The sequence below is a fragment of the Panthera onca genome, chromosome D2 (assembly GCF_046562875.1).
Source record: "Panthera onca isolate mPanOnc1 chromosome D2, mPanOnc1 haplotype 2, whole genome shotgun sequence".
NCBI lineage: Eukaryota > Metazoa > Chordata > Mammalia > Carnivora > Felidae > Panthera > Panthera onca.
Window position 1 is genome coordinate 58066315 of NC_138349.1, and position 23129 is coordinate 58089443.

A 23129-nucleotide genomic window follows, 5' to 3' on the forward strand; every position below is an offset into this window, starting at 1 on the left:
TTCCAGTACTATTCTATAAGATTGGAACCTTTCTTTTACCGTTATCGCGAGACTGTTTTCTATATCAATACATAGATCTTTCTTATTTTTTTTAAACGACCTGTGTTATATTCTAATGAATGAATGTACCATGCTTTTTCTTTTTTAAGTTTTTGTTTATTTATTTTGAGAGAGAGGGAGAGAACAAGTGGGGGAAGGACAGAGAAAGGGAGAGAGAGAGAGAATCCCAAGTAGGCTCCGCACTGCCATGTGGGTCCCAAACCCACGAACTGAGAGATCACTACCTGAGCTGAAATCAAGAGTTGGATGCTTAACCAGCTGAGCCATCCAGGTACCCCTGAATATATCATGCTTTATTTAATCCAGTCCCCTATTGATTGGTCTTTGGAATATTTTCAGTTTTTGTTTCACAAATAACCATTATACTTGTATTATTATATCTGTAGAATAAATTTTGAGAAGGAAAATTACTTTATCAAAGGGTATGTGTATTTAAATTTTGATAAGCATTGTCAAACTGATCTTCATAATGCTTTTAATGGCTTTTCCTCCTACTATACCATACCAACAGTGGGTCTTATTAGATTTTTAATATTTGGCAATTATTATTATTATTTTTAATGTTTATTTATTCTTGTCAGAGAGACAGTGTGAGGGGGGGAGGGGCAGAGAGAGAGGGAGACACAGAATCCGAAGCAGGCTCTAGACTCTGAGCTGTCAGCAAAGAGCCCAATGCGGGGCTCAAACCCACGAACCATGAGACATGACCTGAGCTGAAGTTAGACACTTAACCAACTGAGCCACGCAGGCGCCCCGATATTTGGCAATTAATTATGAGTAAGGCTGATCAGCTTTCCAATGTTTATTGACCATTCGTATTTCTTTTACTTGCAACCTGAGTTGTTTCTATTTTTTAAATATTTGTTTTTGCTTAAAACAACTAGGAAAAATTATGTTTATAAGTTTGGGAATTAGGACATTATTTTTTTTTCTGTCAAGTATTGCTAATAGTTTATTTCTCGGGTTTAGATTTGTCTTTTAACCTTATTTGTGATTTTTTTAAGAAAAATCATCTACTTCTGAAACCAATATTGCACTGTATGTTAACCAACTAAATTTTAAATAGAAATTGTTATTATTATTATTATTATTATTATTGTTATTATTATGAGAGAGAGAGAATGTGTGCATCAGCAAGGGAGGGGTGGGCTGGAAGGTAGAGAGGATCTGAAGCAGGCTCTGTGCTAACAGCAGAAAAAGCTCAATGTAGGGCTTGAACCCACAAACTGCAAGATCATTACTGGAGCTGAAGTCAGACACTTAACCAACTCAGCCACCCAGGGGCCCCTAAATAGAAATTATTAAAAAGAGGGAGAGAGAGAGAGAGAGAAATAAAGTACAATGTAAAAACAACAACAAAAAAGAATAATCCTCCACAATTCTGTCTTACACATACACACAAATATACATACCCCACACACCCATAAGTAATTTTACATGCCAGTTGGTTAGTCTTTTCCTCTTTGGCTTCAAAAATTTTTGTGGTGTTTAGAAATGCCTTCTCTATTCTAAGATAAAAACATTTGATCATGTTTTCTACTAAAATGTTTTTTATATTGATGATTTTTATGTTGATTTTTTTCATATTTTATTTATTTATTTTAAGGCACTGACAACTTTTTTTTTAAGTTTATTTATTTTGAGAGAGACAGCACATAAATGAATGCGTGTGTGTGTGAGCAGGGGAGGGGCAGAGACAGAGCAAGAGAAGGAATCCCAAGTAGGCTTCATGCTCAGTGCAGAGCCTGACGTGGGGCTCTATCCCATGACCATGTGATCATGACCAGAGCCGAAATCAAGAGTCTGATGCTTAACTGACTGAGCCACTCAGTCATCCCTAGTGTTTGTTTTTATGTAAAAAATGAAGTAAGGATTAAATAAAAATTTTTTCCAAATGACTAGCTACTTATGCCAACATTATTTACTTAATAACATGCTTTTTTCTGATTTTAAGCCCCATCTGTATCATATACTAAATTCAGTGATTTTATTTAAGAGAGGAAGTAAAGATGTATACAGTGATATTTAACAACAGATGTTCACTGCAGTTTTATCATATCAAGTTATTTTTTTATTTTTTAATTAAAACACATTTTTTAAATTATTTTTTTAACATTTTATTTATTTTTGAGATAGGGAGAGACAGAGCATGAACAGGGGAGGGTCAGAGAGAGGGAGACACAAAATCTGAAATAGGCTCCAGGCTCTGAGCTGTCAGCACAGAGCCCGACGCGGGGCTCGAACTCACAGACCGTGAGATCATGACCTGAGCTGATGTCGGCCGCCTAACCGACTGAGCCATCCAGGCACCCCTAAAACACATTTTTAATGTTTATTTATTTTTGAGAGAGAGAGAGAGACAGAGAGACAGAGACAGAACGCAAGTGGGGGAGGGGCAGAGAAGGAAGGAGACCCAGAATCTGAAGCAGGCTGCAGGCTCTGGGCTGTCCGCACAGAGCCCGATCCAGGGCCTGAACCTATGACCATGAGATCATGATCTGAGCTGAAGTCCAACGTTTAACCGACTGAACCACCCAGGCACCCCTCAACAGTTATTTAAATATGTAGCTATAAAAGAGTGGTAAAAAAAATTCCACATATCAGAATATCTAAAGCCCTTGAGATCTGCATATGTGGTATGATGTGGAGAGGAATGGGGACAGATGTGTTGAGCATGTAGGCCTCAAAAGACAACAAAAATCTGGATAGCTGTTGGAGACACTATGACTATAGATAATCATCTATCTTCCTGGTTGGGACGACAGGCTTGCTCTTGGATGACAGGTCTCAGGGACTTTCCAGGTAGAATATCACACTCTGAAACCAAGGACACTCAGCCTTACCTTTCCACCTAGATATATAGTCTTTTTTTTATGGTTCTGCCTTATCCAGTGTTTATTTAGCTCGTTTTAAAAAAAATGTTTATTTATTTTTGAGAGAGAGAGGGAGAGACAGATTCCGAAGCAGGAGGCTCTGAGCTGTCAGCACAGAGCCTGATACAAGGCTCCAACCCACAAACCATGAGATCATGACCCGAGCTAAAGTGGGACGCTTAACTGACTTGAACCACCCCGGCACCTCTGTTTAGCTCTTCTTGACTCCTGGTTGGCTGATCCAATTTCAATAAGTAGTAAAAATGATCAGGAGTAATATTCAAAATATTTAGCAACACAACTATAGAGGTACTAATAAATAGCACAGGTTGTGAAAACCTCCAATTAACTTGTTAGTGTCTGTAGCATGAGATAGCATGTGGTAGTAGTGGTGGTGGGAGTTCTGGTGGGTTAAGAGGGGTACCAGAGCCATGGTAGGGATCTTAGGGAGTTGGAGCAACAGCTGTTTGCCAACTGGTATCGAAATATTTCAGTATGTTACACTGGTATGACAGTGCTGGTTAGCTAACATTAGCTAGCAAGTATTGATTATTTGCTATGTACCATATATAGACCTGAGCACTTGACATGTAATCCTCAGGCACTTAATATGTAGTTTACAGAAAAATACTATGTGGAAAATGCCATGATTATCTTCATTTTTATAGAAAAGAAATTTTAGTAAAGATTCCAGATTATAAAATGTATGATTTTGTACATTACTGTTTAAATTTTCTTTTAGGCAGTTCTTTCTGCCCATGGTTCCCATCCCTGTGCTGTAATAAAAACACCTAAAATAAAAATAGGTAATAAATGAATGAATGAATGAATGAATAAATTTTCTGTCTTTTAAATTAAAAAAAATTTTTAATGCTTATTTATTTTTTAGAGCGGGAGAGAGAGAGAGAGAGAGAGCACAAGCAGGGGAGGGGCAGAGAGAGAGGGAGACAGAGGATCCAAAGCAGGCTCTGTGCTGATGCAGAGACATCAATTCACAAACTGTGAGATCATGACCTGAGCCTAAGTTGGACACTTAACTGACTGAGCCACCCAGGCACCCCACTGTCTTTTAATATTTAATTTTTTCATTTTAATGTTTAGTTATATTTGAGAGAGAGGCAGATTGTGAATGGAGGAGGGGCAGGGAGAGAGCTGTCAGTCCAGAGCCTGACATGGGGCTCAAACTTAGGAACTGTGGGATCATGACCTCAGCCAAAGTCAGATGCTTAACCAACTGAGCCACCAGGCGCCCTGTATCTTTTAAATTTAACCTTACAGGGCCGCCTGGTTAAGCCTCCGACTTCGGCTCAGGTCATGATCTCGTGGTCCATGAGTTCGAGCCTCGTGTCAGGCTCTGTGCTGACAGCTCAGAGCCTGGAGCCTGCTTCAGATTCTGTGTGTCCCTCTCTCTCTATCCCTTGCCCACTCACACTCTGTCTCTGTCTCTGTCTGTCTCTGTCTCTCTCACAAAAACAAACATTAAGCGGCACCTGGGTGGCTCAGTTGGTTGGGCGTCCGACTTCGGCTCAGGTCATGGTCTAGTGGTTTGTGAGTTCAAGCCCCACGTCAGGGTCTGTGCTGACAGCTCAGAGCCTGGAGCCTGCTTCAGATTCTGTGCTTCCCCCTCTCTCTGCCCCTCCCCTGCTCACGCTCTGTGTCTCTCTGTCTCTCAATGATAAATAAGCGTTAAAAATTTTAAAATAAATAAATAAATAAATAATCATTAAAATAAATAAATAAATTTAACTTTACAAATGACTGATCAAAATCCTTTCTTTGAAGGTTATAAGAAAGATTAAGTTGGATTGTGAACATGTGTTAAATCATGGAGACTTTATTTCCTTTTCACAGCACTTGGTATTATTGAACAGCATTATTCATTCAAATGCTATTTCTAGTTTCATTTTTCTGAAATGAAAGACATGTTAACATCTAGTTTTCAGTACATATTAGAAAATAATAATAACCATAGGAACTTTAATTTAAAATTTTTTTTTAAGTTTATTTACTTCAAGAGAGACAGAGACAGCTGAGCAGGGGAGTGGCAAAGAGAGAGGGAGAGAGAGAGAGAATCCCAAGTAGACTCCACACTGTCAGTGCAGGGCCCTACTCTGGGCTCCAAGTCATGAAATCACGACATCATGACCTGAGCAGAAACCTAAGAGTCAGACGCTTAACCAACTGAGCCACCCAGGTGCCCCATAAATTTTAAGTTTTAAAGAAAAAAGTTTTTAAAAATTCTAGCAATTACAGATAAGACTAGTGCCTCCATTATTCAGTATTTCTATTTTTATTACCATGTTTAAGTATTATAATTTACATTTTGCTTCTATGATTATAAATCATTGAAATGAGTGTTCTAGTTAATTTTATTTATATTAGGTATCTTTGCTCCTGTACCTTAGGTGGCCTTTGAAAGTATGTTTGGAAATTTCTATATCTGCCAAAATAAAAACTGGTGTGTTTTTCACAGTCATTTCAACAGAGCTTATTTTAAAGTTTTTCTGAATTTCAAACTTTTCCCTCATCCTATAACTACAATCCAGTACATGTGGAACCTCAGTCAGCCAGAAAAAGGAAAAACTAGTGACTGAGAATCAAGGTTTGTATATTTACGGAGGTCTTCCTCTTCTTTCCTTCTGTTTCAATTGTTTGAAATCAGTCTTGTTCTGACAGTTCTTATGGAATGAACAGTGACAGGAAAAAGAGAGAAGAGTTAGAAACTAGAAGTGATAAGCTGAGTTTTGCTTGCTTATCTCAAGCTTTGCTTGCTCTGGTCTACTCCGCTTTGGTGTTTTGGCTCAAGGCTGGGAGGTCAAATGTACTGAATGCTTCCTGGATCCTGGCTGGCCTCCATTATATTACATTGACCATGGGCAGATCATTTAAGCCTTCTCTAATTCACTCTTCATTTGTTAAAGTGGAGTTTGTGTTTGCCCCACTCCCTCTCTTTCTGAGTTGTTCTGAAAGTCAAAGAACTGCTATGAAAATATTCTGAAAGATCTGAGGTCCTCCTTAAATATGAGGGAATATTATTAAACCTTCCATGCCAGCTCAAGAGACTTATTACATGCTCTTGAGCCAGCCACCTAAATTCCTTATTCCTCTTTCTGTCTCATTTGTAACACAGGGAAAATTTTAGTTTAAATAAAGGTGATATTGGGGGCATTCACTTTCCAATGCCCCCCTCTGTAAAGAGAACTCTCATACTATTCTTACTTTCTGATATTATACTCTAATAAACTTTTGCCTGCTGCTCAAAAAATAAATGAATAAACAAACAAATAAAGGTGATATTAAAAATATTTAACAATCAGTATAGCATGTGTAGCAACCAAGCAGGTTAGGCTGGATGTCAGCAGTGAGAATGGCTTTACGGTGCTATTATTAGATTATTATCAGAACAGGTTGATTGTTAGAACAAACTGCTCTTTTGAGACTCTCAAAGAGGCATAGAGGCACATTTCCCAGAGAATTTAATATTTAAAAGAGAATGCTATTCTCCCTTGAGCCCTGATCCAGAATCTAGATGCAATAAGCTTCCTATATTTTTGGAGAAATTACTCTTCTGAGCTAGTAGTATAACTCTTGATTTCAGAACTTACTTTCTTTAGTTAATAGATTTGAGGCCTGATTTGAATGTGGGATGGGCATGATGTTCAGATCTCTGCTCTCTAGCCCTTTGGCTCTTTGACTTAATGTCATGCAGTTATTGAAATATCTGATTTCCACATGAAACTACTATACTGAAGGCATCCAGTCACACACAGTTATTCTTTTGAGTAATAATGATTTCAAGTGTGGCTCCCGAATGTCATATTTGAATTAGAGGTTGCACATAACTGTAGACGGGTTATTAGTTCTTTACAGTTGATATTTTTTTAATCATCAGGCTTGACGTAGTGATGTGGTTCCAAAAGACAGGATATAGTAGAATTGAACTTTCTTGGATATCTACTCTAGACCAATTTCCTTAGCTTTCCAGCTTATCTTTTGTATCTATGATGCATGGAGCCCTTCATTTGTCTAAAGTGTTTATTTCGAATGCATTTGTTTTTTTCATTGAACTTTAATCTCTTAGGATGTGTACATGAAGTCTGGATGCTGCTCCTACATGTAGCCTCAGATGGAAAGGAAGGTAGTGAGTGAGGAGGGAAGCCATCTCTGAAAACTGAAATCTACTTACATATTCATTGAGAAGTTGGAGAGGAAGGAGTTTAATTGATGACGGCTTGGATATGCTCCTTTGCTTCAACCCTGTATTATCCAATTTCTAATACCTATTCTGTTCTTTGTAACTGGGGTACAAGAGCACCTGGCTCTAGGGGTCCCAAGCAGACCAGGTTTGGCCACTCCCCACTGACAAAATCCAAAGGCAGAGACTGAGTGGTAGTGAAATAAAATGAAATTTGTTTCAGTGAGGCCAACACCTGGAAGACAGTAGACTAATGTCTCAAAGACTGTCTCTAAAGTGCCGAAAATACTTCTAGGTTTATATAAGGAAAATGTGGGACAAAGGTCGGTGGACAGTAAAGGTCAGGTCAACCATTGTCTTGGTGTCATTCACACAGGGTCCTGTTGGCATCTAGCAGTCATCGTTGCTTGAGGGGGTAGTTTCAGTTCCCATCAAGGATGCTTGCTGGTCTTTTGCCTGAGTTAAGAGATAAGTTGGAAAGACAAACTTAAGCAATTAGAAAGTATAAATGAGGTCAAAATGGAGGCAGTTGAAGTCCTCCTTCATCTTCCTTCTACTGCCTCGTCCTTGTACAGTGTTACTTCCTCTGGTAAGAAGTTCTTTATGCTTCTTGCTGGAGCAGAATAAAAAATTCATATTTTCCATATTTTCAGAATATGATCTCCAAAGTTTTAATGACCAAGGATCTGTCTTTGGTATCGTGGTTACAAATCGAATTTGCAATCAGAGGATTTTTGTTTTTTATACAGTGATTATGAGGTAGTGTTGAGCTCTTTGAAGCTTTGCAAATCAGCAAAATCTAATTGCTGACTAAAGTATGTCCTTGCTTTACCACAATTCCTGGATTCTAGACTATAGAGATAATAATAAGATTAGCATTTAGGGAAGAAACAGTCTTAGTTTGGATTCATCATTAAGTCCTCAGTTTCTTGATTAAGGGAGAAAAAGAGAAGTTTGCACATAAACAAGGATTGCAAACATGTCTCAACTTGATTGAGTCTCATTGCTTCCTGGTAGGTGAAGATACACTGCTCTCTGTATTAGATTGTGGTTGTAAAGTGGGGGAATAGGAAAACTATCACACTACTATTTGAAGTAGGTATTTTCTGATTTCCCTTATTTGCCCTTGGAGGACTTTTTTGACCTCTCTGTAAAGCAGGGCTAGTTAGAATAGTAAGGAAGAGATATGTGATTATAGAAAAAAGGCCAGAACGGGAGACATTAGGTTTATGAATTGAAAATCCCAGTCACCATTTGGATATATATGTCAGTCTGATTACTAGCAGTCAAGTTAAGTTCCCACTCAGTTGCATATTCTTCTTCAGTAATCTTCTGATGTTCTTTTTTCTTTTTCTTATTTTTTTGTACTGTTCTTTTTTGATTTTTTTTCTTTTTATTTGAAGTCTTGAAGTGCAGGAAGAGATTGAGAATGGAGGAATTTGGGTCAAAAGAGGAGACAAATGATTTGGTTCACAAAAGAAAAGGTCAAAAAACGAATGGCTTGAAAAAGAACGTATTGGGAGAGTAATAATAGCTAACACTTAGATATAATATTTACTATATGTTGAGAATTATTTTAGGCATTTACATATATTAACTCACTTAAACTTCATAAAACCCTGATTTGGGTAATGACTTATTATGATGTCCATTTTATAGATTCTGAAGCTGACACCCAGGTTAAGTAAGTTGCTCAAGATCACACAGCCAGTTAGTGGTAGAACCTGATTTGAATGCAAGCAGTCTCACTCTTGGGTCCATACTCATAAGTTCTTTTGACCATTTGATCAATTTTGATCACTACAGTCAAAATTAGTCAGAAATAAATAATATAAAAATAAATTAGCTGAAATGAGAAAAGTTCAAGCCAAGAAAATCTAGTGCTGGATTACTTGACAGGTAGACTATATACATGCCTAAGTCTCCGGCAAAGCAGGGACATTTGGTATTTTTAAAAAGCACTGATGTCATCATGAGGAAAATCAGAACTTAGATGTCCTCAAACTTATTTTACAGTGCAATATTATTTTTAGTTTCAACAATGCAAGACATAATAATCTTTTCTGCAGTTAGGGTTTGTAGAAATCTACATCTAGCCCTGTGAGAGGGCTTTATACTTTTATATTTAGAGTGAAGGGTAAAATATGATTATCAGAGGAATATTTCTTACTCCTCTTCATTCCAAAAATAAGTAAACATTTAAAGTCATAAAGGAGTTTTCAAGATTTACAGAGTACAAAATTATTAAGAATCCTCCGCTTATATTTCAGGGTTTAAAATTATATTGAAATCATTAAGTTGCTTTTAAGAATATTAAAAACCAGCAACAAACCTTGGTGATTTTTGTATCCTTACGTTAAGTAACAAAATTCAACTGAAAAAATTTGAGGATCATGTTGGCTTTATTCAACAATTCTTGCATTGGGTAGCATCCCATCTAGTAAGTAGAAAGGAGCTCTGAGGAGGTGTACAAAATGGAAGACTTCTACAGGCAGAAGGGGAACGGGATAAAGAAATAGTGGGCACATTCCTGGAGAAGGTTGAAACTGCAGTTAGGTTAAGTATTAAGACCTGGTTTGGTGACATGGACTTAGCACAAGTGGCTCCATTTTGGGCCTTCTTTTTTGTTTTTAAATCTGCTATTTCCTTAAAAAATTTTTTTCTTAATGTTTATCTTTAAGAGAGAGTGCAAACAGAGGAAGGGCAGAGAGACAGGGAGACACAGAATTCAAAGCAGGCTCCAGGCTCTGAGCTGTCAGCACAGAGCCCAATGCAGGGCTTGAACCCACAGATTGGGAGATCATGACCTGAGCCAAAGTCAGCCACCTAGGTGCCCTATAAATCTGTTATTTCTTTTTAACATTTGTTAACAGATTTGTTTTTCTTTAGGAAGATTTGATTGATTGTTCAAATTTAAAAGAAACATACCATATAAAAGTATGGTAAAATAAACTGGCTAAAAAAAATTGTGAAACTAGATAATGAGTTTAGCCTTCCAATAATCATTGGCATCATTTTTTGCCGTTCTCTTATGTGCAATTAGGTTATGCCAGTTCCTGTCTGACTCATAGTCTTGCAACTTTTAGGCTGATGCCCTGTTTACCTTTTACAGATTTCTGAATATACTCATTTTTTTTTTTTACCAAATCATCATTTTGCCACTTTGTTAATTCAGTTATTTTATGTTAAGCCACCCAAAGCCAGTAAGGAGACAACTAAAAGATTTGGAACATTGTGAGAAGGAAAGAAGAAATAAATGGAGTCAGAGAGCAAATTGGAGAGGCAAGACCAAAGTGATACTGATTAGGGAAGAGGAAAAAAAAGTTGTAAAAATTAATAGAAGTGGTAAAAATAAAATGGATACTGATGAATTGGGAAAATCTTAGCAAAATCTGATGTTTAGCCAGGTTGTGTTATGTCAGCACAATCAAGCCTTAAAATGGTCAGCCCTTTGATTCTCTTCTTTATTAAAACTTCTTAATATGAAATATACCAATAAAGATGGAACTAGTTTATAGAGAATCTCTCCTAATTTTATTTTCTAAAAATTTCCCTTGCAAAATCTTTATCACAAGCTGTAAAAAAAATTAAGCCAACTTGCAAAAACATATAGTTTTATAAATATCTGGATAATAAGGTATTTGCTGTGACTTTAATGTTACTGCCAAACCTTGTCTCAGGAACATCACCTTTGTACTATATTAATTTAGATGCAGCTTAAAAGACACCATTTAGGAAAGCCACTGCCTTGCCAGGCTTAGGTGGCTGACTTGAATAGCGATAGCTAACATATAAATATGTTACATAGTTTGAAAATGAATGGCTTGAAACAAATAGCACAGATAAAGAAGGAGCTCACAAATCAAACTGCTACAGTGGGGAATTGACAGTTCTAATCTCTGGACTGGTGGAATTTCTGAATAAAAAGTTAAGTATAGAAATTACTAAGCAAATGTTTAACAAGAAAACAAAATTACAAGAAGCAACATATGTCATGATGTGAGTCAGAAAACTTTGTTTCAAATCCTACTCTGTGATACAGAAACTATATGAATTTTGTCAAGTTACTTAACTACTTTGAACCTCAATTTTTTCATTTGCAAAGCAGTAATAATAATATCCATCTTCTACCTGGTAGGATTGTTGGTGGTGTCTGGCATGTGAGGATTAGAGGTGGTATTTATAGAGAGCCTGGTATGGTGTGCTTGGCACATAGTGGCTACTTTTTATTGCTATGGGCAAACTAAAGAAAGGAAGGTTTAAAATATCACTTACAGCTAAACTACAGATATGGTAATCATAAATCAGCCTTTCTTGGGGCACCTGGGTAACTAGGTCTGTTAAGTGTCTCTAGATTTCTGCTCAGGTCACGATCTCAGGGTTTATGGGTTTGAGCCTTGTGTCCTAGCTGTCAGTGTGGAGCCTACTTGGGATCCTCTCTCTCCCACTTTCCCTTTTGCTCTGCCTCTCCCCTGCTTGTGCACACTCTAACTCTCTCTCAAAATAAATAAATAAGCATCCTTTCTTAATAAAAACCCTTGAGAAAGTCGGGATAGAAGGAACATACTTAATGGAAAGAGCCCAAATGTCCATTAATGGGTGAGTGGATAAAGAAGATGTGGTATTTATATACAATGGAGTATTACTCGGCAATCAAAAAGAATGAAATCTTGCCATTTGCAACTACATGGATGGAACTGGAGGGTATTATGCTAAGTGAAATTAGTCAGAGAAAGACAAAAATCATATGACTTCACTCATATGAGGACTTTAAGAGACAAAACAGATGAACATAAGGGAAGGAAAACAAAAAAATTTATAAAAACAGGGAGGGGGACAAAACAAAAGAGACTCATTAGTATGGAAAACAAACAGGGTTGCTGGAGGGGTTATGGGAAGGGGGATGGGATAAGTGGGTAAGGGGCATTAAGGAATCTATTGAAATCATTGCTTCACTATATACTAACTAATTTGGATGTAAATTTTAAAAAATAAAAAATAAAGTTTAAAAATAAATTTAAAAAAAAGAAGGAACATACTTAAACATCATAAAAGCCATTTATGAAAAGCCCACAGCTAATATCATCCTCAATGGAGAAAAACTAAGAGCTTTCCCCCTGAGATCAGGAACACGACAGGGATGTCCACTCTCACCGCTGTTGTTTAACATAGTGTTGGAAGTGCTAGCATCAGCAATCAGACAACAAAAGGAAATCAAAAGCATCAAAATTGGCAAAGATGAAGTCAAGCTTTCACTTTTGGCAGATGACATGATATTATACATGGAAAACCTGATAGATTCCATCAAAAGTCTGCTAGAACTGATAACATGAATTCAGCAAAGTCACAGGATACAAAATTAATGTACAGAAATCAGTTGCATTCTTATACACTAATAATGAAACAACAGAAAGACAAATAAAGAAACTGATCCCATTCACAATTGCACCAAGAATCATAAAATACCTGGGAATAAACCTAACCAAAGATGTAAAAGATCTGTATGCTGAAAACTATAGAACGCTTATGAAGGAAATTGAAGAAGATACAAAGAAATGGAAAAACATTCCGTGCTCATGGATTGGAAGAATAAATATTGTTAATGTCAATACTACCCAAAGCAATCTACACATTCAATGCAATCCCAATCAAAATTGCACCAGCATTCTTCTCGAAGCTAAAACAAGCAATCCTAAAATTTGTATGGAACCACAAAAGACCCTGAATAGCCAAAGTAACTTTGAAGAAGAAGACCAAAGTGGGAGGCATCACAATCCCAGACTTTAGCCTCTGCTACGAAGCTGTAATCACCAAGACAGCATGGTATTGGCACAAAAACAGACACACAGACCAATGGAATAGAATAGAGACTCCAGAATTGGACCCACAAAAGTATGGCCAGCTCATCTTTGACAAAGCAGGAAAGAATATCCAATGGAAAAAAGACAGTCTCTTTAACAAATGGTGCTGGGAGAACTGGACAGCAACATGCAGAAGAATGAAACTAGACCACTTTCTTTCACCATTCACAAAAATAAACTCAAAATGGATAAAGGACCTGAATGTGAGACTGGAAACCATCAAAACCCTAGAGGAGAAAGCAGGAAAAAACCTCTTTGACCTCAGCCGCAGCAATTTCTTACTTGACACATCTCCAAAGGCAAGGGAATTAAAAGAAAAAATGAACTATTGGGACCTCATGAAGATAAAAAGCTTCTGTACAGCAAAGGAAACAATCAACAAAACTAAAAGGCAACCAACGGAATGGGAAAAGACATTTGCAAATGACCTATCGGACAAAGGGCTAGTATCCAAAATCTATAAAGAACTCACCAAACTCCACACCCGAAAAACAAATAATTCAGTGAAAAAATGGGCAGAAGACATGAATAGACGCTTCTCTAAAGAAGACATCCAGATGGCCAACAGGCACATGAAACGATGCTCAACGTCACTCCTCATCAGGGAAATACAAATCAAAAGCACACTGAGATATCACCTCATGCCAGTCAGAGTGGCTAAAATAAATCAGGAGACTATAGGTGCTGGAGAGGATGTGGAGAAATGAGAACCCTCCTGCACTGTTGGTGGGAATGCAAACTGGTGCAGCTGCTCTGGAAAACAGTGTGGAGGTTCCTCAAAAAATGAAAAATAGATCTACCCTATGACCCAGCAATAGCACTGCTAGGAATTTACCCAAGGGATATAGGAGTGCTGATGCATGGGGGCACTTGTACTCCAATGTTTATAGCAGCACTTTCAGCAATAGCCAAATTACGGAAAGAGCCTAAATGTCCATCAACTGATGAATAGATAAAGAAATTGTGGTTTATATACACGATGGAATACTACTTGGCAATGAGAAAGAATGAAATATGGCTTTATGTAGCAATGTGGATGGAACTGGAGAGTGTTATGCTAAGTGAAATAAGTCATACAGAGAAAGACATATGTTTTCACTCATGTGGATCCTGAGAAACTTAACAGAAGATCATGGGGGAGGGGAAGGGGGAAAAAAGTTAGAGAGAGGGAAGGAGGCAAACCATAAGAGACTCTTAAAAACTGAGAATAAACTGAGGGTTGATGGGGGGGTGAGAGGGAGGGGAAAGTGGGTGATGGGCATTGAGGAGGACACCTGTTGGGATGAGCATTGGGTGTTGTATGGAAACCAATTTGACAATAAATTTCATATTAAAAAATAATAAATAAATAAACAAAAAAAATAGATCAGCCTGGGGCACGTGGGTGGCTTAGTCAGTTAAGCGTCCAACTTTGGCTCAGGTCATGATCTCACAGTTTGTGGGTTCAGACCCCACCTTGGGCTCTGTGCTGACAGATCAGAGCTTGGAGCCTGCTTCAGATTCTGTGTCTCCCTCTCTCTCTGCCCCTTCCCCACTCATGCTCTCTCACTCTCAAAATAAATAACCATTAAAAAAATTAAAAAAAAATAGATCAACCTGTCTTCTATGAGTCTAACCTGTTCAGACCATCATTAGGCTAATCTTGATCCAAAATACTGCTTGTGTTTAAATTAAATTCCAGAGGCACCTGGGTGGCTCCGTTGGTTGAGTGTCTTTCTCTTGATTTTGGCTTGGGTCATGATCCCAGAGTTGTGGGATCAAGCCTCTTGTTGGGTTCTGAGCTGAGCATGAAGCCTGCTTAAGATTCTCTCTCTCTGCCCCTCTCCCCGCTCGCGTACTCTCTCTCAAATTATAAATTAAATTCCATTACTTCACATGTTATTCAGATTGACTTTCCCTTCATTGTCTAAAGGAATTTAATTTTTGTCATTCTCAAGAGAGAACTAAGGGTTGCGTGTGTTTGCATTGAAGTATTACCTGTGTGTTAGCTGTGTAGGTTTTTAGCTCAGGTAATGTTTTAATCACCTAGGTAGAGATGCTATGAAAGTTACCTAGATAATAACGTAAGAACAGTCTTTTCCAACTCCTGTATAAGGATGGCAAACTGATGTAGATTTTTTTTTAGAGAGCAGTGGAAGTTTTGAAAGTTAGTATAGATTTAGGTGTGCGCTGATAAAAAATGGATGCAAAATTACAACAGCATTTGCTAAGTAAATGGGGTAAGATATGTCAGGTCTATTAAGTAATATTAAACAGATACTAAAAAATAATTTAAAACTAAAAAGTTAAATTAGGGTGGGACGCCTGGGTGGCTCAGTCAGTTGGACAACCGACTGCAGTTCAGGTCATGATCTTGTGGTCTGTGGGTTCGAGCCCTGTGTCTGGCTCTGTGCTAACAGCTCAGAGCCTGGAGCCTGCTTCAGATTCTGTGTCTCCCTCTCTCTCTCTACTCCTTCCCCCTTATGTTCTATCAAAAACAAATAAACATTAAAAAAATTTTTAAGTTAAATTAGGGCAAGAAAATGGAAATTAAATAAAATCACTTTTACATTGTTGGCTAATCTGAGTCAAAGTTGTGGCATAAAAGTTTTATTTTTATTTGTTAAGACTAATAAAAAGATGAACTTATCTTATTTAAAAGGTAGTATTAAAAGCCTGGGCGTGCCTGGCTGGCTCAGTTGGTGGAATGTATGACCCTTGATCTCAGAATTGTTAAGCTTGAGCCCCAAGTTGGGTGTAGAGATTACTTAAAAATAAAATCTTAAAAAAAAAAAAAAAAAAAAGCCTATGTAGGAAAAGGAAGTCATGACAATACATTGCACTCTCCCTTCCCAACCTGGGCCCAGAACGGCTCTGCAAAGAGGGATGGTGAAAATAAGGCTGTTCTGCTGACTACAAGGTAGTGACCAGAGAACACACCTTACCATCCACAAGTACATCCATGGAGTAGTCTTCAGGAAGCATGTGCCTCATGTACTCATAGAGATCCAGAAATTTGCCCTGAAGGAAATGGGAACTCCAGATGTACACACTGACATTAGGCCCAACAAAAGTGTCTGGGCCAAAAGAATAAGGAATGTCCCTCACACTGTATTCATGTGAGGTTGTTCAGAAGCTGTAATGAGGATGAAGATTCATCAAAGAAGCTATAGGTGTTGGTTACCTATGTACCAAGCAGGTAACCACTTTCAAAAATCTGTCACCACTTTTAAAAAATCTATCCAAACAAAAATGTGGATGAGAACTGGCAACTGAGTGTCAAATAAAGTTATAAAACCTCAAGGAAAAAAAAAAAGATAAAAAGTCAAATGAGAAAGAAGGCAAAATAACACAGAATGCTTTTTGTCCATGAAATGTTGGGGAAATTATCCAATAATTGAATATTCTGATTGTCTAATAATTATCTAATACTCTGAGAAGTCAGGAAAATAGGACTTTTATTCCAATGACTGACATTATAAATTGAAACAATCTTTCTGGAAGACAATTTTTCTATTAAAAGCCTTACTCTTTTACACCTGAAACCAATTTTACCGTATGTTAACTAGTAGAATTGGAAAAAAAAAAAAAAAAGCCTTACTCTTTGACCTAATAATTCTAATTTAGGAATTTATCCATAGTGGAAAGGATAAGGATGCACAAAAATATTTAGTTATAAAATCATTTACCAAAACCCTGTTCACTGTTACAATATCATATAACAAATAATGGAGCATATATCAAATTAGGTTAGACAACCTAAATGTCTAAGAGGATTGTTTTAATAAATTTTGATACATCCAGGTGATGTTTTTCTCACATGGGAAGATGTTCATAATATAACATACAGTAGAAAAATTGACTACAAAATAGAATTACATATTAAAATTATTTTTTAAATTTACTTTTTTTATTTTTTAGTAATCTCTACACCCAAAGTGGGGCTTAAACTCATGACCTGAAGATCAAGAGTCAAATGCTCTCCTGAATGAGCCAGCCAGCTATCCCAGAATTATACTATTATCATAATATATATGTGGGCATGTGTTTACATGTGTAAATGCACATGTATAAGGGTTTGGGATATTATATATGTAGGTGGTTATTACTGGTGGATGAATATGTATATGTTTAATTTTATTATCTATTTTTTAAAATTTTTCTACGCTGAACATACATTTCTTTGGTATTTTACAAAAATAGAAGATTCTTACAAAATCAAAAATAAACTATTGAGAGTACATCAAAATAAAAAGCTTTTGGGGGCACCTAGCTGGCACAGTCCATAGAGCCTGTGACTCTTGATCTTGGGATTGTGAGTTTGAGCTCCATGTTGGGTGTGGAGATCACTTAAAAATAAAATTAAAAACAATAAACAATAAAATAAAAAGCTTCTGCACAGTAAAGGAAACTATCAACAAAACTAAGACAACCTACTGAATGGGAGAAGATATTTGCAAATGATATATCCAATAAAGGGTTAGTATCCAAAATACATAAAGAGCCGATACAACTCAACACAAAAAACCAAATAATCTAATTAAAAAATGGACAGAAGACATGAACAGACATTTCTTGGAAGAAGACATACAGATGGCCAATGGACACATGAAAAGATGCTCAACATCATTCATCATCAGGGAAATGCTAATCAAAACCACAATGAGGTATCACCTCACATTTGTCAGAATGGCTAAAATAAAAAACTTCAAGAGCGGCACCTGGGTGGCTCAGTCACTGGTTAAGAGTTTGGGGCGCCTGGGTGGCTCAGTCAGGTAAGCATTTGACTTCAGCTCAGGTCATGATCATGGTTCGTGAGTTCGAGCCCTGCATCAGGCTCTCTGCTCTCAGTGCAGAGTCTGGAGCCTGCTTCGGATTCTATGTCTCCTTCTCTCTCTGCCCCTTCCCCACTCATGCTTTGTCTTTCTTCCTCTCTCAAAAATAAACAAACATTAAAAAAAAAAGTTCAACTCTTGACTTCGGCAGGTAATGATCTCATGGTTCGTGGGTTCTTGAATTCAAGCCCCACATCAGGCTGTGCGCTGACAGTGCAGAGCCTGCTTGGGATTCTATCTCCCTTTCTCTCTGCCCCTCCCTGACACGTGCACACGTTCTCTCTCTATTGCTGTCTCTCAAAAACAAACAAACAAACAAACAAAAACAATATTGGCAGGGATGTGGAGAAAAAGGAACCCTTATGCACTGTTGATGGGAATGAAAACTGGTGCAGCTACTGTTGTAGACCACATGGAGTTTCCTGAAAAAATTAAAAATAGAATTATTATATGATCCAGTAATTCCACTATTGCATATTTACCCTAACAATACAAAGACATTAATTTGAAAGGACGATGCACCCCGATGTTTATTACAGCATTATTTACAATAGCCAACTTAGGGGAGCAGCCCAAGTGTCCATCAATAGATGAATGGATAAAGAAGACGATAATACACACACACACACACACACACACACACACACACACACACACACAGAGTAAAACCTTGGTTTGTAAGCATAATTCCTTCTGGAAACATGCTTATAATCCAAAGTACTTGTATATCTCTCTCTTTCAAAATAAATAAAAAATAAACTTAAAAAAATTCCTTTGATTAGGTAAACATCTCTATATTTTAGGATTAGAGATAATACATAAAAAGTCAAATATCTTGCCTAGTGCTAGGAGATAGTTTTTCCTTTCTGGTATCTTACCTGGAAATAGACAAGAAATAGAATTAAAAAAAATACTCATCATACACCTACACTGCACTGTTTTGGTGTTAATAATATAACTTCACAGTGGGAAGAATTTCAAAAGAGTTTACAAACTGACCCTTTGCTTGCAAGATTGTTTTTCAACTGATAATATTATGATTTAATTCTGTAAGTAATATCACTTTCGATTGCATTGGGTTTTCATCATAAGTATATTTTGAGAGCACTACTAATGATCGGAAAGAGATATATATTTTCTATTACATTTTTAAGTTTCTCCTTTTGTTTTCAGGTATGACAGCAGTTATCTGTACTTACCCACTTGACATGGTTAGAGTACGCCTAGCATTCCAGGTGAAAGGGGAACACACTTATACAGGAATTATTCATGCATTCAAAACAATTTATGCAAAGGTATTTCACATTTACTTTTCTTGTTTATATTGTGTCTTTTTTTTTTTTTAATAATGTGAGTTTTATGCCCGACATGGGGCTTGAACTCATGACTCTAAGACCAAGAGTCACAAGGTCTACTGACTGAGCCAGTCAGGTGCCCTTATAATGTGTCCTTATATATTTAGAAAAATATTTTGAAAGTTATATAAGCTATCTTATTTATAGTTATTGATGTTAATAATGATTGTGACACATTTGTGTTTCAGGTTGGGTCCCAGAATAATTTTTTTCATTGTAATGTATGCTTTTGCTTTTTGATGTTTATCATAATAAACACAATGTAATCTCACTTCTACTTTTTCTTCATTCAAAAGGAAGGTGGTTTCCTTGGATTTTACAGAGGCCTGATGCCCACTATATTAGGAATGGCTCCATATGCAGGTATTTTCAAATTTGGCAGAATCTTGATCTTTCATTTTTTTCTAAGAATGATTTTTAAATTGTAGCATTTTGTATTTAAGCCCCAATTCCTTCAGGAATTATTTCTTTCCTCCCTAAGGATAACCATTTGACCCAGCACCATAGTCCCTCCTTTCCCCAGTGATCTACGGTGCTACTGCTTTTTTTTTTTACAGTGCTACTTCTAAAAATAAGAATAAAGTGCAGTTTTATGCACTCTTTATATTTGGTAGGACAAGTCCATTTACCTTATGCTTTTTTTTTTTCCAGGAATGTAGGAACTATAGATATTGTTTCCTGCACATTTTAAAATCCATTTTGAAGTTGCACAAAAACACTTGCTGGGATTTTGAATGAAATTTTATACAGTTCCGGGACATTTTTGTTAGATATATTTATAGATACCATGTAAGCTGTGTTGTGTCTTTTAGAAAATTACATTTTTAGTTTATTACTTGATTTAATTTTATGATTTTATAGCTAGCCATTATCCTACTTGTTGGTATCATAGCCAGCCACTGTGTTACTTGCAGATGTTTTGGGTTTCCTATGTGGGCAATCGTATCCTGTCCACATGGTGTCTTTTTCTTATTTACATTCTAATCCTTATTTCCTTATTTATTTATGTTTATCTTCACTTACTGTACGATGCTAAGGACTTACAGTGCAGCAGTGAATAGAAGTGATGATAGTAGGCATTTTGGCTCATTAATTATTTTAAAGGGACTGTTTGTAATACTTCTTCATTTAGTTTAATGTTCATTTATGATGTTAAGGAAGTTTTGCTAAGAATTTTTATCTGATTTGGTGTTGAATTTTATCAGACACCCTCTCCTGCATTTATGGAGGTAATCATATAGCTTTCTCCTTTAATATGTTATTATGATAAATGATATTAATAGATGTTCTAAGATCAAGTCAAATTGGCTCTGACATAATGACCTTTTTATATCCTGTTGGATTAAGTTTGCTAATTGTCTTTAGAGGTTATACATCTAGGGGCACCTGGGTGGCTCAGTTGGTTAAGCATCTGACTTCGGCTCAGATCATGATCTCCCCGTTCATGAGTTCCTTCTTTGGCCTAAGTGCTGACAGCTTGGAACCTGGAGCCTGCTTCGGATTCTGTGTCTCCCTTTCTCTGCCCCTCCCCTGCTGGCACGTTGTTTCTCTCTCTCTCAAAAAAAAAAAAACATTAAAAAAAAAAAGAGAAGTGTGGTTTGGGTATCAAGGTTATATAAGTCTCATAAATGAGTTGTAGAGTATTTCCTCATCTTCCATCTCTATAAGATGATTAGAATTATCTGTTTCTTGAAAGTTTTCTTTGTGGGTGATTTTTTTAATACTGGTTTAACTTCTTAAATGGTTGTAGGACCATTCAGATTTTCTATCTTTTGTGAAACATTTTTGGTAATTCATGCCTTTCTTTACCATTTTGAATTTGACCTTTTTGGATTAATTTTCAATTTTTTAGCAAAAGATTTCCCTTATTTCTTCATATCATTTTGACATCTACTCTATTGCCATGCTCCTTTTTTCACTTTTTTTTTTTTTTTTTTGATCAGTTATTGATTTTGCAAAGAATCAATTTTGGCTTGTGTTTTTCTCTAGTCTACCTTTATTTTGCCTTTCATTGATTCTTGTTCATTTCTTAATTATCTCCTTCTTTGTCATGTTTATTCTTCAGTTGGATACTTACCTCTTTCATTTTCAACCTTTGGGTTTTTTTATTCCTAATGTGGGCTTCCTACCCACCCCCCCCACCCCCCCGCCCCGCCATCATGCTTCAGCTGCATCCCATGAGTTTATTATTTTATTAATTGTTTTTACTTAAAATTTGGAAATTTTGAAATGTATACAAAAATAGACAATAGTATAATGAGCCACCATGCACCTATGACCTATCTTCAAAAGTGATCAACTCAGGACCAATCTTGTTTCATCTGTGCCCTTAAATACTCCCTCCACTCTCATTCCAAATTGTTTTTTTTTTTTTTTTTTAATTTTTTTTTTAACATTTATTTATTTTTGAGACAGAGAGAGACAGAGCATGAACGGGGGAGGGGCAGAGAGAGAGAGGGAGACACAGAATCTGAACCAGGCTCCAGGTTCTGAGCCATCAGCCCAGAGCCCGACAGGGGCTCGAACTCACGGACCGCGAGATCGTGACCTGAGTTGAAGTCGGACGGTTAACCGACTGAGCCACCCAGGTGCCCCTCATTCCAAATTGTTTTAAAGTAACTCCACAGTATCTCAGTATTCAGCTCTCTATGTTTTTTAGTTTTTTTATTTTATTTTTTAAATGTTTTATTTATTTTTGAGAGAGAGACAGAGCACGAGTGGGGAAGGGGCAGAGAGAGAGGGAGAAACAGAATCTGAAGCAGGCTCCAGGTTGTCAGCACAGAGCCGGATGTGGTGCTCGAATCCACTAGCTGTGAGATCATGACCTGAGCCAAAGTGGGACACCTAACCAATTGAGCCACCCAGGTGCCTCTCTATGCTTTTTTAAAAAGCATAACCACACACTATTATGAACTTTAAAAATATTTTTTAAGTTTATTTATTTACTTTGAGAGAGAGAACGTGAGTGGAGGGGCAGAGAGAGAGAGAGAGAGGGAGAGAGAGAATCCCAAGCAGGCTCTGCTTGTCAGCACAGAGCCCCGATGTGGGGCTCAAGCTCATGGACCATGAGATCATGACCTGAGCCAAAACCAAGAGTTGGACACTTAACCAACTGAGTCACCCAGGTGCCCATAAAAAGTTCCTTAATATCATCTAGTATATTATCATTGTTCAAATCCCTGCCCCCTCCCCTTAACTCATAATTAGCTTTTGGACAGATCCAAGTTAATATTTGCCTAGTATATCTTTTTTCATCCTTTTATTTTTTACTTTCTCATATCTTTATGTTTTAGGTATTTCTTTTGAAATCATTATATAACTGGATATTGTTAAAAATCTGGTCTGTAAAATCTTTAGTTGCCCATTAGTTCACCTGATAGTTATTGTGATTATTGATACATTTGTACTTGCTCTGTACCTTGCTATTTGATTTCCACCCGAGGCTTTTCTTTTTTATGTTTTTAAATATTTCTTCCTTGTTCACTTATTTTGCCTAACTCTTACCTGCTCTATTATAAATGTATAAATTTATTTGCCTCCTCCTATGTTGGTGGTCTTTAATTATGAACCCATTACTTGATCTGAATCTCTGAGTTTCAGACCCAGTGATTCCATCTTCTGTAGACCCAGTAGCAAGATGCATCTCAATAGCTTTGCTGCTATTGGCATCAATATGAAAAGTCACTTCACTTCTTTCATGGGCCCACAACTCCCAAATGAGCTCCAGCTTCTATTTTTAGAAGGTGGTGGTGCTGGGGTTCTTGGAGACTTTCTCATTCTTTTTGCAAGACCTGTAGCAATGACAAAGTCATTCAGAATACCTAGATTGCCATTATGCTGGAAGAAGAACTCTTTAATTTTTTGGTCTTATTTTCCTCTCTTTCTAAGTTTTTTGTTTTTAAAATATATTTTAACCTAGTTATAGCATATATATAATTTTGTTTCTTAATTTTTCCCCATTTCCCAAACAT

At 36.9% G+C, this 23129-nt stretch overlaps 1 protein-coding gene across 2 annotated transcripts in view; it reads left to right on the plus strand.

The window, feature by feature from the left end:
- Positions 1 to 23129, plus strand: part of SLC25A16 (solute carrier family 25 member 16) — a 51072-nt gene that overhangs the window by 18524 nt on the left and 9419 nt on the right. For both annotated transcript variants that reach the window (XM_060642584.3, XM_078434317.2), the window contains exons 5-6: positions 18977 to 19098; positions 19455 to 19521. In XM_060642584.3, coding sequence (XP_060498567.2) covers positions 18977 to 19098; positions 19455 to 19521 — 189 coding nt within the window. The remainder of the gene's footprint in view (positions 1 to 18976; positions 19099 to 19454; positions 19522 to 23129) is intronic.